The 16,284-nt window shown below is 35.4% G+C and overlaps 1 protein-coding gene across 1 annotated transcript in view; it reads left to right on the top strand.

Moving 5' to 3' along the window:
• GABRR3 (gamma-aminobutyric acid type A receptor subunit rho3) overlaps positions 1 to 16,284 on the top strand; it is a 44,233-nt gene that overhangs the window by 1,115 nt on the left and 26,834 nt on the right. Inside the window, exons 2-3 of the mRNA XM_039879110.1 lie at positions 8,206 to 8,318; positions 14,881 to 14,948. Coding sequence (XP_039735044.1) covers positions 8,206 to 8,318; positions 14,881 to 14,948 — 181 coding nt within the window. The remainder of the gene's footprint in view (positions 1 to 8,205; positions 8,319 to 14,880; positions 14,949 to 16,284) is intronic.

The following is a 16,284-nucleotide window of genomic DNA, read 5'->3' as shown; positions in this document are numbered from 1 at the left end:
AACTCCTGAGCTACCGTCGAAAATCAAGGACCGTTTCACATGCTTTCCTTCCATGCTTCTGCTCCCACACTCAAATCTGAGATGTGAGGAAGTTTCTGAGTTTTTCTTCAAGGCAATTAGGCGAGGCAATACTTGGGAAATGTGGGGTTATACCACCAGGCTATGTTCTTTTCAGGTTGCTTGTAACTTCTGTGTTGATAGTTTATCTAATTTTGAAATAGATGGAGACTGCTTAAAATATCATTCCTACTCAGACATAGATTTGTCCAGATATGTGGATGAGAAGGGAGATTGTCATAGAAGCTAATCCATCTCATCGGCCTACTGTCATTAGCAGAGTTGCTTGTGTGTGTGTTTTGTGGTGGGGTGGGAATTTCTTTCTTAATTTAGATGTCTCATTTTTATATCCTATTTAAATGAATAGGGAACCCTGGGTTTCTGCTACATGGGGCCAAGCATGTTTGTTTTCACCTCTCTATATCCTAAGTGAGGTACTCCTTTCAGCAATAAGCTAGAACATGATTCATTAAAAATTTATATCTGTTGCTTTGGTTTTTCAAAGAAAAATCCTCTAGGACATGAGAGATTGAGGAAACCATCAACCCCCATTCAAAAGTAGCCACTTAGGATGAAAGCCAGGCATTTTCTCTGGGTGAACAGGGCAATCCAGCCAGCCAATTTTTGGATCGTCACTTGGCATACTGGCATGCAGATTTTAAGGCATTTTGACAAAAATAAAGAAATAACTGTATAGGGGAGTTTTTAGAGCAAGAAGCCCAGGATTCTTCAGGCCTTAGTACATGAATAAATAATATGAGGTTCTTTGCCCCATATTGATCTGAATAATAGTAACTAAATAAATAATGAATGAATGTACTAATAATCCATTCTTTCATAATGCAAGATAATTAATAGGATGAACATGGAAGAAAGCCATGATCTTTCTTTGAAAATTATGAAGTAAATCTATATGTATTATTTTGAGCCAGTTTCTATGCAATCAGGCCCTTAATTGCTTTGCTATTAGCTATTTTCATTCAGAATGTAATCTTACTCTAAACCCCAAAATTCCCATTTTTATCCCAACATTTTTTTAAATCTTACATCCAAGGATTCCCTATGCTTCTTAAAAACAAAATAGGGGTGGCAGTGGTGAATGAACTAAATTATGGCAGGTGAAAAATGTTCCTGTTTTGCCCAGGGAAGAGATTTGGGTCCATAGTGATGCAAAGAGGATTAGATATGTAGACTCACTGAATATTAATTGATCCTTGCAACAATTGTACTGAGTGCCTTTATATACCAACTGCTGGGTTGGGGGTTAGGGGTACTATAGGGGAATAGTACACTGTCTCTGGCCTTAAGAATAATGAACAGAGTGTGGAGTCTGAAGTCTGTTTAAATCGGCTTGCCAGAGCCAGCTGTTAAATTTTCGGGTAATCTATTAACTGACTGTTAAAAATAAACATTATTAAAAATTACATTATTGAACATACAGTTAGATAAATACTTTTTAAAACTAAAGCAATAAATTCTTAAAACTCACCATTTCCTACATACTTTACTACATTTTACTATTATCTATTGTTCTTAAGGTTACTTACATCTATCATATCTGTATGGTAGAAATACTACACTATACTGTACCATTCTATCTTTTCCTATCTATAAACAATAGTATACTACCATATGTCACATCATATCATATTATGTAATATTACATTATATTATGTGACACTACACTATGGGCTATGAACATCTCTGCCACGTCAATAACTTCAGATCAGCCATGATGGGAGTATTTACATCATGGAAATCAGCAAATACTACAAATAGGGCTTTTTTTTTTCCTGGTGAACAACTTGTTAAACATTTACCAGCACATGTGTGAACCTAATGTAAAAGCCAAAAAGGTCCTAGGGCTTGCAAATGCAAGCGCTACTGCAAATAAGACAGAAGAGAGACTATATGCTCCTCTGGGGAGAGCTTGTTGCTAGATTTTCTGATTTTGCAAAAGAAGCAGGAAATTCATATTTTCATGTGAAATTTTCCAATTTAGTCCACCAGATGGGCTATCCAAAATATACCTGCAGACCAGCTCCTAACGTGGTCCAATTTCCTCATTTCACAGATGAGGAAACTGAGACCTTGTCACTGAGTTCATGATCAGATGGAGACCCAAATGAGACCTAGGAACCGTCGTTATCTCAAATGGGGCCCACTCTCTGGCTGGCTCTTCCTCAGAAATGTTCATCTGCGTAGGTTTTCCTTTTATAAGAGGCTATTGACTAAAGTTATATATTCCCACAGTTCAGGGTGCAGAAGCAGTTCAAAGCCACAAGATTCACTCTGGATAATGCTCCATGTCCTCCCTAAGAAACCTCAAAAGCATCGGGGACCTAGGGTAAACACCAGTTCGTAACAGAGCTTAAGCAGAAAAAGCCCATGTTAGCAGAATGAAAAGAAAAATGGAATGAGAAGGTGAAAAGCCATGACTGGATCCTTATTTGGAAAAGATCCTAGATGGCAAGTCCAATTTGGTCTAGATAACTTATAAAGCATCTATTACAAAAAATCCAATAACAGGTTTTTACCTAGGGAGGGGAGGAAAAAAAAAGAATCTTCATTATGCTTTCCCTTTTCCAAATTTACTCCTAATCTACATTCATGTACCTACATGATTTTTTATGTTTAAAAGTATAGTATAGACACGATTTTGTATTTTCTTAACTTAAGCATTTTCCACATTGTTTCATGGACAACATAATAGTATTTTTAATCACTCCATATAATTACTTTGAATTAAAGGACCAAAATTACCTACTTTATTATTGAACATTCATTTTCAAGTTTGCACTAGTATGAGTAACAGCAATAAATATTTTCATGCATGTAATTTTACCTTTACCAATAAAAATATGTTTCTAGAAATAAATTACTGAGTCAAAGCACATAAATTATCTTGATAGCTCTTGAAATTGATTTCTAAAGGAGTTTTGCCAATATTTATACTGCCATTTACAAAATAGAAATGTTTCCATTTCATCATATTCTTAATAGCATTGGATACTAAGATTTTGTTTTCTGCTCACTTAATAGGTATAAAATGGTAGTTATGGTTTTAATTGGCGTCTCACTGTTAACCCTCTAGAGTCAATATTTTTAATATGCTTATCAATTATATCTTCCTACATAAATAATCTATTCATGTCAGACCTAGTTGTTTCCAATTTCTGATCCTGGTAAAATAATCAAATATATAGGCCCTTGAGAAAGCAGTTTTATAAAGCAACTAGGCATTCGTGACCCAAGTGAAATGGATTTTTTTGTCATTCCACTTGCTAAACTCCAATGCATCAGAATGACTTAGATGTATTTGCTTTTCTTCAGCCACTTCTAGTACTTTTTAATTCTTTGCCTAATGTCCTCCTCAAAGACCCTCTTAGTCCTCTTGAAACCAGTCAAAATTCAGTTTTTCCTTCCCTCCAGACCCCCAGTTTCTTGGTTAAAAAATTATAGTGGAGTTTCTGATACTGAGAAGAGGGGAAGCATAGAAATATGATTCCTTTGTTTTATCCAAGAAGGAAAAGGTTCTAACTCAAAGAGAAAAATGGTAACAATTACCAAGACTTACACCTACTCTTCCTCAAATAATGTTCATAATATTTTTTGGGCAAAGATAGTGATTGAGAATGCTAAGACTCTCCATGAGCCAAGGTTTCCTTGCTCTATCCCATTAGGACCCAGCCTTCCGGAAGCCCCTCTCCTCAGACAGGAGTTTCTGAAAGCCTTTTTTGGTAGCTATTAAAAATGAAATCATTTTTTTTTCTAGAAAAGAGGAGAGTACAGAAGGCACAAAGTAGTTAAAAATGATACGTATGTGGAATACGATTAGAAAGCTCTGAGCTAAATCTGATGCTCCATCATAAATTAACCCCCTTATTAGGCATATTTGCTTCTCTCACCTTTGTCTGTTCTAGTTCAGCCCTAATATATACACACACACGCATATACATATATATGTATATGTATACATCTTTTTTTTTTTTTTTAAATAAACCCAGAGTCTTCAAATAGGGCACCTATACTTCTGGAATCCAATGTACCCCTCAGGGTGCATGCAGGCTATCAGTGGGGTCTATGGGCACAGATCGTTTTTTAAAAATCATTTCTGGTACTTCAAAGAAATGATGTCTTTCCTAAAATTTTTTCATCAGCAAACCTGGTGGCAGTCTCCTTTGTAGCCTCCCTTTAATGATTGCTCTGTCCCATTTAGCCTATTACCCCAGTCTAGAAAATCTTCCTGGTTACAAAGAGACTTATAAATACTGTTGTTAAGGTATAGGATGACTTCACTTTAAATAACACATCTTCCAAACTGGGTGATTTCCTTTTATTATTTTTTCCTTTTCTTTCTTTTTCTTTTTTTTTTTTTTTTGCTTTCAACAAAACTGAAGGAAGGAAGCATCTAATTAATTTGCCAGGTTATAGATCATTAGAAATAATTTCTGATGATCATAGTGTGATCACAATATGAATTTCAGAATATAAAAAGGAATTTAAATAAAGTGATATTGCTGAAACAAAATTTCTTTAAATTTCATGTACTTACATATATATTAACAAAGGTTTTCAATATTTTCATCTATAAAAGTTAAAAAAAATAGGACCAGGGAAATGCAAATCAAAATCACAATGAGATATCATCTCATACCTGTTAAAGTGGCTACTGTAAAAAAGACAAGAAATGACAAGTTTTTGCAAGGATGTGGAGAAAAGGAAATCCTTGTGTACTGTCAGTAGGAATGTAAATTGGTACAGCCACTATGGAAAACTGTATGGAGTTTCCTTCAAAAATTAAAAATAGAACTACTATATGATTCAGCAATTTCAGTTCAGGGTGTTTTTCCAAAGAAAATAAAAATACTAATTCCAAAAGATATATGCACCCCTATGTTCACTGCAGCATTATATACAATAGTCAAGATATGGAAACAACCTAGGTATCCATCAATGGATGAATGGATAAAAAGGTTGTAATTTATGTATATGTACATAATATATATAGTGTATATATGTATATATAGTATATATGTATATATATACACACACATATTTGTATGTTAATATGTACATATGTATATATAATAGAATATTATTAAGCCATACGAAATGGATATCTTGCCATTTGTGACCACGTGGATGAACCTTGAGGGCATTATACTAAGTAAAATAAGTCAGATAGAGAAGGGCAAATACTGTGTGAAATTTAAAAATAACAACAACAGCAACAACAGAAACCAGGCTTATAAATACAGAAAACAGATTGGTGGTTGCCAGAGGCAGGACGTTGGAGGTGGGTAAAATGGGGGAAGGGTATCAAAAAGTACAAACTTCCAGTTATAAAATAAATAAGTCATAGGGATGTAATGTACAGCATGAACTACAGTCAATAATACTCTGTTACATATTTAAAAGTAGCTAGGAGGGTAGATCTTAAAAGTCGGCAGAAAAAAAATGTTTGTAACCATGTATGGCGAGGGATGTTAACTACACTTATTGTGGTGATCACTTCACAATATGTACAAATATCAAATCATTACGTTGTATAGTGAAACTAATATAATATTATGTCAATTATACCTCAGTAAAAAAATAAAAATTTTTAAAGTAAAAATTAGTAATAGAATTTATGCTAGATCTGGTTTCATTGTAGCAATGAGTAATATCTATATACAGCTACAGGAAATAATTGGGGATAATGTACCATCACTTCATTAAGATTTATGCTTCTGATAAAATTTTATTCATAATTTTAATAAGTATTTATCAACATTTATATGAGTTATGTTTTGCTCCATTTGTAATAGTCATAAGAGCTTTAAAAAGTTAATTTCAATGTATATACCTTTATTCTTGCAAAGAAGTATAATAAGGTGATAAAATTCTAGGAAGGAAATAAAATGGAAGTGCAAGTTCAAAGAAAACAAGGAATGAGATTAAATTTATGATTTTTAAAGAAGAGCTCATTCATGCTTTTAAAAAATACATGATGTGGATATTTAGATTCCATGAGGACATTAAAAGTAGAAATATGTTTTAAATGATTAATATTTAAGTAATTTTAAATTTTATTATGAAAAAATTGTAGATGTCTACTTAAATATTGTGAAGGAGTACATAATTTTCGAATTTCTTTTAGATAGTATACAAGCCACATAATCTTTTTTTAAGAAATAGATGAGGTATAAAATAAAGCCAAGTACAAGTAAATATGGGACATCTCACTGTGCACCAGAAGAACCCTCAGGTAAGGACAGGTGTGTGTGCTTTCAGGTATTGCCAAGAGTGCATTTCATAGCAGGCTCTGTGTTTGGTGTTTCTGGGATTTTTGATGAAGATTTATCCTTTCCAATCTCATGGGAAGCCATGCTGCTGAAATGACACATTAGTGATATACCACTTAGTTGTATTTTATTTAAAAAGGAGTTCACAAATTTTCATGAGCTTCCACCTAAAGTTACATTCCATTTTTCTTAAAATAATAACTACTTAGCTTTTATTAAATATTTTCCAGACCAGAGGCTCTCCTGAGAAATTGCTATAACTGCAAATTCTCATACCTCAAACCTATTGAATCAGAAACTCTGGGCATGGGTCCCAGCAAACCAGGTGATGCAGATGCATGCCAAAGGAGATAATATTTATACAACATCTGGTATGGAGCATTGAACATAGTAGGTATTGCATAAAAACTAGCTGCTGTTACTTTTTGAATAAATAGTTTGGTCTACCTCCTAGAAAGAAATTTTCTAGTTAATTCTATATCCTTGGAAGAGATAGCTCTATGTATTTAATTATTCATAGGATACAATGATTTGACATTTTTAAAATCAAATTCATTGTCTTCTACCCAAAACAGGTTTCTTCCTCCAACTTCCCCATTTCAATCAATGGCAAAAATACATATATAAATCTCTGAGGGTTTCAGCCAGAAAAATTCCTTGCTGAAAGAACATACTGGATGATATAGTTGCCCATAAGCCTGGATATATTTTTTCAACCAGCTGCTTTAGAATGTGAAATTCCCACCATCGAAGTCATTTTACTGAGTTAAAATTTACATCTCTTTGCTGGAGAAGACATTTATTAATGCAAAAGCATATCAGGAATTTAGAGTAATTAGAATTCACCTTGTAGATCCCTCAGGGTCTTGTGTTATTGCTTTGTTGATGGTGAAGATGATGACAGTAATGATGACAGACATGCTTTTCTGGAAGGAGGAGCCAAACAGTCTCCAGCACCTGGGACGAGAAGACTGCTGCATGTCACTTACAGAGGGGCTGTGCTTTCACAGGCATTTTACCCCCACTCTGAGAATATCACTGAGAAGAATGTATCACAGAACTAAAAATGAGTCAGGGAGGCCAAACCAGCAACTTGTCTGAGGTCACGGACCCAGGGAGTTAACAGGGCTTTACTCCCCAAGAGGCCATTCCCCGCTTTGTCTTGCCCTAATGAGCTGTAATTGAGAGTAGATTTCACCTCCTTCACAATCGGACCTGGCATCGGGCCCAATCAATTGTCAAACCCATCCATTTTTATTTTGGTTTCTTTCCATTCCCATTGCTATCCCTCAAGTTCCAGAACCTACTATAGAGGTTCTACCCCTCACCTCAACCTGTGCCCATATTTTCTGCTCATTTTGTCATTGTAAAACACTATTTTCATCAGCTTACAATTCTGCAGCATTTTTGTTTTTGCTGTCACAGGGCAGAAGTAGTTTAACTTCAGTAGACAGCATGTTTAATGCAGATTCGTAGGCCACGTTTTCTTTGGTTCTGGTTTAGGTGGAGTCCGCGGGTCTGAATTTTGATTACCTCCACCCACGTGGTAGTGATCAGGTTTTCCTGGCCTAAACACCATATTTTGAGAAACATTGCCTGTCAGTGCATTGCATCCAAACTCAGTTTGTCATTTAAGGTGCTCCAAAATTTGGTTTACCCCACCTGCCCTACCCACCTTTATATAAAAAATAAAGAGAAAATGTTGGCAGAACTTTTGATATGTGTAATATGAACTGAGAAAATGAGCTTTTATGTATATATTTCAGAGAATACCATGTTGAACACAGAAGTCTAACCTAAATCAAAACATCAGATGCATACATATCTCAAAAGTATTTTTTCCCCTTTGGAGGGACAGCAAACAAGAAACCAGAATGAGGAAAGATGACAGTACCAAAGTGTGGCCCCTGAAATATGAGCAACTTCTCCACATAGAGGACCACGATTTTGCAATGAGACCTGGATTTGGAAGTGAGTATTATCTTTACCAAACTCTATGTCACAATCTATTGCACTGTCAAAATGGAGCTGAAAATTTGAAGCAATTAAGACTAAAACACAAGGAAAGACCATTTAAAAAACAAAACGAAAACAAGGATACCTTTTACAATGACATTCTCTTGAATGAGAACAATGGTTTGTTTTATTTTTATGCATTTTAAATTGACCAAAAAAAGATAAATATCTTCACTAAATATCCATACTATTTACTAATTATAAAGAGTATACGTTCAATAAATAGTGAATGAATATATCTTGCCAATACACTAACTTATTTCAACTAAACCCTGTAAATTGGATCACATGACGGTATTCATAAAACCCTACTGAATACTCTTGTAAGCTATAACACCTGGCTAACGTGGAAGAAGTAGTGTACCGAATGCTTGGCTCCCTAAGAAACAACTCTGCTGAGGGTTTTTTGCTTTTTATCACCTTCAGCCAATAAAATTGTTCTGTCGGTATGCCAGGCCATGTGCACTAGCTCATTTCACACTCCCTCACAGTGACCCTAGGAAGTAGACACAGTAGGGATCCCTAATAATCCAGTGTGAAAACTGGGGCTTAGAGATAAGAGATTTGCTCAAGACCAAGAAAAAAGCAGCAAGTGGTGGAACCATGATGCAATGGCAGGTACGGAGGCGATGTGGAACAAAGTCTTTCCTCCCCTCAGATCGTTTAACTGTGTATAGCTGCATCGCTGAGAGTATCAGATTTTCTAGACATACACAGGATGTGGTGAAATCAACCAGTTAAATTTCACTCTCCGCCCTACTGCTAAATCCATCCCAACGCTCCTGTCATTGTCTCCCACTCCCACAATTCCAGAATTGACAATTTTTCAATATGTTAGAGTTGTGACTAGAATTGACAATTTTTCAATATGTTAGAGTTGTGAGAAGGCAGGATTCTCCAGCAGTGGAACAGGTTCAGCTTTTTGATAAAGAACCAATACTTTAAATACTTAGTATGGGGTGGGGGGGATTTGATAATCCTAGATCGTGGTAATGAAGCGCAACAGGCACATAGGTACCCTAGAGAACCCATTTGTCAAGTAATTGTTATGTTGAGGGTTGTTTGTTTGTTTGTTGTTGTTGTTTTTATTTCCTGGAATCCATAGTGTTGCAATTCTAAGGGTCTGGCTTTGACTTTATTAGATGGGTGACTCAGACTTCAGTGAACATCAGAATCACCTGGGGGTTCTTAACACACAGGTTAATGGGCTTCACTCCCAGAGTTTTTAATCTACTAGATCTAGGTGGGGCCAACAGTCTGGTTTTCTAATAAATTCCTAGGCAATTCTGCTGCTGGTGGTCTCAGAATCAACATATTAGAACTACACAGTTCAATTATCAGCATCAGATTATACCTTGGTGAGTTTAATTTTTTTGTTTTTCCAGAGCATATCTCACAGTTATGTAACCTAATTACGACCTTAGAAGGCTCAAAATTAATCAGGTTTAAAGATGTGTCTATTTTTTTTATTTCCAAGACTGTTTATCCTCTTTTCCTTTAGATCACGGCTTCTCAGATGTGTTATCCTTACCACAATTCTACTAAAGATGACTGACTTAACTGCCGTTCCCAGTAGACCCATTTCTTTCCTCCAACAAAATTTGCTCAGAGTTTGGATAATATACTCTACAACTATCTCTCGGGTGTTCTGTACCTTGGTCTCTATGATTTTATAAAAAGTTTCTAAAATGCCCTACCACCATTGGGTTTGCGAAAATCTTAAAATGAACTTGGCCGGCTATGAGTCTCTTGGGCCACTAGGGGGCACCAGCCACACAGAAATGTCGGAATTGGCCTCTCCCGAGCGGTAGTCAGAAATTCAAAATGATGTACGTGCTCTCTTCAACACGAATTCACAAAGCTGCCCTAATGCCTGTCAGGTTAGGTACCTCAATTAAATGAATTCCAATTCTAGGGGAAAGAGTTTTTATGGGTCTATTTTAGACCGTTGACAGACAGAAAGATTGAGAGAAAAATGACTGTCCTTGAATTTGGACCTTGAAACAAACACTCTAGAAAGGCTTTGTAGCTGAAAGTGGTTCAAGGACCAGCAGTAGAATCGCCTGAGAATTAGTTGGAAATGCAGAAGCTCAGGTCCCACTCCAGGTTTTCTGAATCAAAATCTGCCTTTTAACAAGATCCCCAGGTGATTTGAATACACATTACAATTTGAGAAACACCGCTGTAGATCATTAAGTGCTCACCCTCTGTTTTTACCTTACAAATATTTATGCCTTTATTCTTCCTTGCTTTGTCATCCCCATCCCCAGAAAAACATAAAATTGACTCATAAAATTCTCCTGATGTGTTAGAGATACATGCTAAGATTTTTTTTTTTTCTTTTTTTTTTTTTTTTAGTGAGATTCTTTTTAAAACAATTTTTCCCCCTGCGGCTACTTTGTGGGGTTATTAAAAATGCAATTAAAGTGTGCTGTTTAATGGCAGGTGGCAAATCATCCCACGATTAAGAAATTTTTCTGACAGTCATGGACTGGGGGTAATTGGTGTCCAAATGGCTTGTGTGTTCAGGCAGAAAAATCCATAAATTCAGTCACAAGTGTCATCTGTTTGCTCTGTAAAATATAGTCCTTAACCTTCTTTGCCTTGATCAGAACAGCTCTTTATCCAGTGACCCATTTCTCTGTTCTCTCAAGGCTGCCTCCAGGAGGAAATGAGACTGCGAGATAAAAAAGACGAGCTTTAATTTATCTTCTCTTTCTTTATATTTGTCCATATCACAAACACATACACATACTCCTTTCCTCTCGAGCTAAATGTAACTTCAGCATTTCTCTTGCCTTAATGTGCTTTCCTAATTAGCTTTAACATTAAAACCAGCTGCTACTGCAGTGTATTTTACTTTTATAAAGCATAAGAAGATTAATTGACTCATTAAGTGCAAACGGGAGGATATAAATTTAGGGGAGCTTTTTTGTTTAACTTGGGTTATAAATTGTGGCTCGTTTTCTTTATTTATGTTTCCCTACCCTTTACATCTCCAATAACTAAGAGCTTTTTTCTTTTAGTCTTACAGGTGATGATTTCTTTGTTTCTTTAAAGTGAAGTCAGTTTAGCATCTAGATACTGGATACTGAGGAAAGATAAAAGCTAACGTTGTAAAAGCCACTTGTATAGTCTTTGCTTGTCAAACAGGAAGACTAGACTGGGAGCCAGAAGGACCTGACTATATTCCTGCATAACTAGCTTTAGATTTCAGGCAAGTTCTCTAACCTCGCTGAGCATGAGTTTCTTCATATGTCACATGGAGCTAAAATTGGCTCTACCTAGCTAACTAAAAGGTAGTTGTAATGATAACATGAGATAATATATACTGGATTTTACATGCACTGTAGAAATAAAATGTAAAACTTTCATTGAATTCTCCTTATCCCAGCATGCATAAAAACTAGATCGATGATCTATATATATATATATAAAGAGGACTATAAATGGATGTGGTACTACCTGGTTGGTGATCATGGGAAATCAACGCCATAGTTGTAAGATTAATATTTATTTAACTTTTTCTATATTTCAAATGCTTTATGTACAGAGTTAATAATATTTATAAGATTGTTATTATTCATGTTGTTGTATATATTACTGATTCGATAGGTAATGAATAAATGGTTGTCAAGATATTTGAATGGAGTTAGGCTAAGGACTTGACATGCATTCTTTGTTTTAGTCTCATAGAAATCCTATTAGGTAGGTACCATATAGTTATTTTCCCTATTTTACAAAAGAGCAAACTGAAGAGCTAAGGGATTTTCAGAAGTTTGGCTTTTACTTGGATTTATGTGGCTACAAATCTCATGATTTTTTTTTTTAACCTATCTGCTGGATTGCCACCTTCTCTCTCTGGGACTCAGCTCCTTGTCTATAAAACGAATGACTTTTGGAGCTTTTATCCAGCTCCAAAATTCTATGATTCTGCATTTGCCTTTACATGCCCCTCACCCTCCACTCTGTCCTCAACAATGTCAGACCACAGTATAGATTCATAGATCCAGAAGTAAGGAGCACGTGGACATGGAGCCCAAAGGATGCAAAAAAAAATGAGGTCAGATGACATCCAAAGGCAAACACTTTCCTTGTAAATAGAAGTGCTCATCCCCATAAGAATAGTATAAACTGGAGGGAGGAAAGAACGCGTCTAAGATGTTTCCAGGAACCAGCCATGTTTTTGCTCCACTGTCAGACCAGCCTTCAAACAACCCTGAGGGCCCACAGCTTGTCTCGTGATGGCATGAATATAACCTTGTATGGAGACTTTGTAAGGTTGTCCCCAGGCTTGCAGAGGTAGTCATCAGCAACTAAGATCTATTTATAAGTTACAAGATCCTAAATCCAAGTTCTCAGACTTCTCAGATATTTGTCATAAAATAAATGCTCTATGAGAAGCACTGTATCATTTTTCAGTGAGGAATGGACTGATTATCTAAACATTTGAGTGTAGGATTGGGAATAGTGGGTTGTATTCCTAGAGGCAGTTTCACATTTTTGCTAAATTGCAGTAGCATCAATTAAGTGTACTAACTGTGTATTATTTCTAGTCCTCAAATGAGTCTCTACGGTGAGTACTAGTACTCTAATTTTATAGGTGAGGAAACTAAACTAGAGCTGTTACTTCCCTTTGATCACATATGAGTGGTGGAGCTGGGTTCAAACCCTATTCTGTGACTTGAATGCCAGAATTTTATTCAGGATATTTTGTTACCTCTCCAAGAACTCTCCAAACCTTTCATTCCTTTGGAGTAATAGAATTCATGGGAAGATTTTCTCATACTCAAAGGCCAAGTAAAGCCATAGATGAGGCCTTACTATAAATTTTTATTTTGATACCTCTACTAATTAAAGAAAAAAAGGCAAACAAACAAAAAGCATTAGAGCTGAATCTTACAAAGGCATAATACTGAGATGTTCCCAAGTTAATGCTTAATCAATTATCATTAAACAATATTATTTACAGAATTGTCATTATTACTGTTGTAGAAAGTAGTTGATCCAATATTGCAGGAAGTAGTAGGTGGTTAAGATGCAAGCATGGTTTTCCTGAAATCTGAAGCAGAAATATATTCAAGCAACAGGCTCAGTGCCTGCCCAGCTGGAACCCTTGTAAATAAGGAATGATATTGAAGATATAGACGTATGGAAGAGAAAATGGAATCTGTGTTGATAACGTGAAGGAAACACCAGCCAGTTAATGGGGGAGAAGTCGTAGATAGTGAACAAGAACTGGCAAGGCATATTTTGTGTTATAATGTGTTGTCTGTTTAAAACACAATAGAAAAAACATTTGAGATCTTGCTTCCCAGAAATTGTCATCAGTTTGGTTCAAATATACTCTTCTAAAATTTTTTTTAAAAAAATAAATAAATAATAATTTGGTGCTTTATTGAATTATACGCACTATATGAGTCACATGTAGCACATCCAGACATTAATTGACCTCAGTAAGGAAGTTTTTCTGGCCATACCCTTCTAAATCCCGGATCTTGACTAAAACAGTCACCCAGTATCTATCAAAGCAGGATTGCTATTTTTTTAAACAATAGTCGAAAGTGTCTTTTAACTCAGGACTACACAGAGACAGTGCAATTTAATTGAGGAATAGTCCCTACGGAAAGAAAACATGCGAAGACTATATGTATAAATATATAAATTATTTTAGCATATATTTGCATTAAATTTCTTACACAGCACTAAATAATGAAATTATTAATATCAGTGTCCCTTCGCGCAAGAAATGGTGAAACCATTTATGATGTGTCACAAGGAAATGTCCTGGTCTCAGTCTAGACTGGACTCTCTAGTGTCATTGTTTGGGTTCTTTGGGCCAACAAACCTAATTCTGTGAGACCCAACTGCAAACAAATTTCAGCCATTCTCTGTCTGAAGTCACTCCAGTTCTGACTCTCAGTGTATTGTCATCAAATACATTTCTAAGGATGTTTGCTTCATCCCAAATGCAGGTTGTGGTTACCAATGTCTGAATGTATGGCCTCCACCTGTGTAGCACAGTAGTATCATCATCGTCCTTCTAGCCTGCCAAGCACTGCTCAAGTGAAAAAGGCTGATGGTTTTGGCAGGAGAGTAAAGCTCCCACAATTTCCAGAGTCACAAATTCTATGACCACTTCACTCTCTGACTATAAAATCTACCATAGAGATACAGAATTCTACATGCTCTGAGACATGTTTTCAAAATGTTCCTTTTTAAATCCCTGCTAGTTAAAAAAAACAAACCTGGAAACACTACTGTGCACTAAGTATATTATAAGATAGAAAATATTAAATTGTTTTCAAGCAAATGTGTAATGATTATTGGAGTAACATTTATTTACACATGTGCCTTTATTATTATAATTGAATGTATAATTATCAACAGATAATGGAGAAATTTGTTGTTAAAAATGTGGAAAGTAATTAATTTGCATCATTAATCTCTCTGCTTTAAATGTTTGCAAAATAATTCTAATGATTTCTTAGTATTTTACCCACTTTTCTTTCTGAAGAGTCTCCAGTGCCGGTGGGTATAGATGTCCAGATTGAAAGTATCGACAGCATTTCAGAGGTTAACATGGTAAGTATCCGTAAGATACTGGTCTTTTTCTGAAAGAATGGAGGCTCAATAGTGTCACTATTTTGACAAATCATTTTAATTATGTTGTTTATCTTTTCAACTTTGCTTAATAGAGTTGTGGGTGCTTTGCTCTCATCTATCCATTTCTTTCTGCCCTTGGTGACAATTCTTATTCCTTTTCTACCCTTCTCCTTTTCTTTGAATGGTTTACATGGTGGAGTGCTGTAGGAAATCATGATATATTTAGCTGTGTAACATGAACCAGGAATAATTGTATAAGAAGGAAGCATAATCATAAAATATATGAATTTTGAAATCACGATCATTCCTTACCCATAAAGTGATGGATAATTGAACCATGTTTGATGAACATCTTTCAAATGTTTCAATTACTATTAACATTGCTTATCTGTAGATAAACGATAGAAGACAACAAAGGATTTTTTAAAACTCCTGGGAACTAAAAATTTAAATTAAGAAAATGTCTATTTCCTATTATTTTTCTAGAAATTTAGAACAGACTGCCATTATTTTAGCTTGCAACGAAATATCTATGTTTTCATATATTTGTGAATCACTGCCCCTAAAACATGAAACTCATCAATTAGCCTTCCTTTTAGCCTTTTTCAGTCTTCTTTGTTTTGTATGCCTTGCTTTTTGGTTTCTTCTTCCCCCTCCCTCAAGTTGGTTTTACCATTTGAGCTATTTTTATGTTTTAATACCCCCCTACCATAATTTTTCTATTTTATTTTCTCAACTCTCACCTTAGAACTACCTTCCTTGTCTACATAATTACCAGAGCTATTTTTCACTTAAGTAATTTTAAGGCTTTTCAGGATTTTGCTTTGAGAAATAACAATTAGTGCCATGGTGAACTTAGATATCTAAGCACACACATCATTTGTTTTCAGATGTAATTCCTACCTACAACTTTTCTGTTAATTTGTTAATGTCTCAGAGCTTTATGTAGCCCATTTTAGTATATTTTTCTATATCAAATAAGGAGTACTTTCATAGTTTCAAATTTTGAATGTCCATTTCCTTAGTCTCACCTAAGTGATATACATTCTCACATCTGAATTGCTCTCTCCATCTAATTTTGTTCTCTTCAGTTGTGCTGTCTTTCTCATCATCTCCTGTAGTTGCCTTTCTTTGCTTTCTGTCAATGCCACACTAGGTGCAACTGTTAACTACAAGAGCTGTAACAGGTACTCGCTGGTGAGACGCAGCTTTGAATACGTTTTGGTTTGGGTTTCAATTCTGGATTTGGTTCAAATTTTAGTTTTACTCCCACCTCCCTAAAAAGTATTAACCAATTTAATGGTAAATGCCTTTA

Source organism: Pteropus medius, unplaced genomic scaffold, assembly GCF_902729225.1.
Source record: "Pteropus medius unplaced genomic scaffold, Ma_sr-lr_union100, whole genome shotgun sequence".
NCBI lineage: Eukaryota > Metazoa > Chordata > Mammalia > Chiroptera > Pteropodidae > Pteropus > Pteropus medius.
This window is presented reverse-complemented; position numbering and strand designations above follow the sequence as displayed.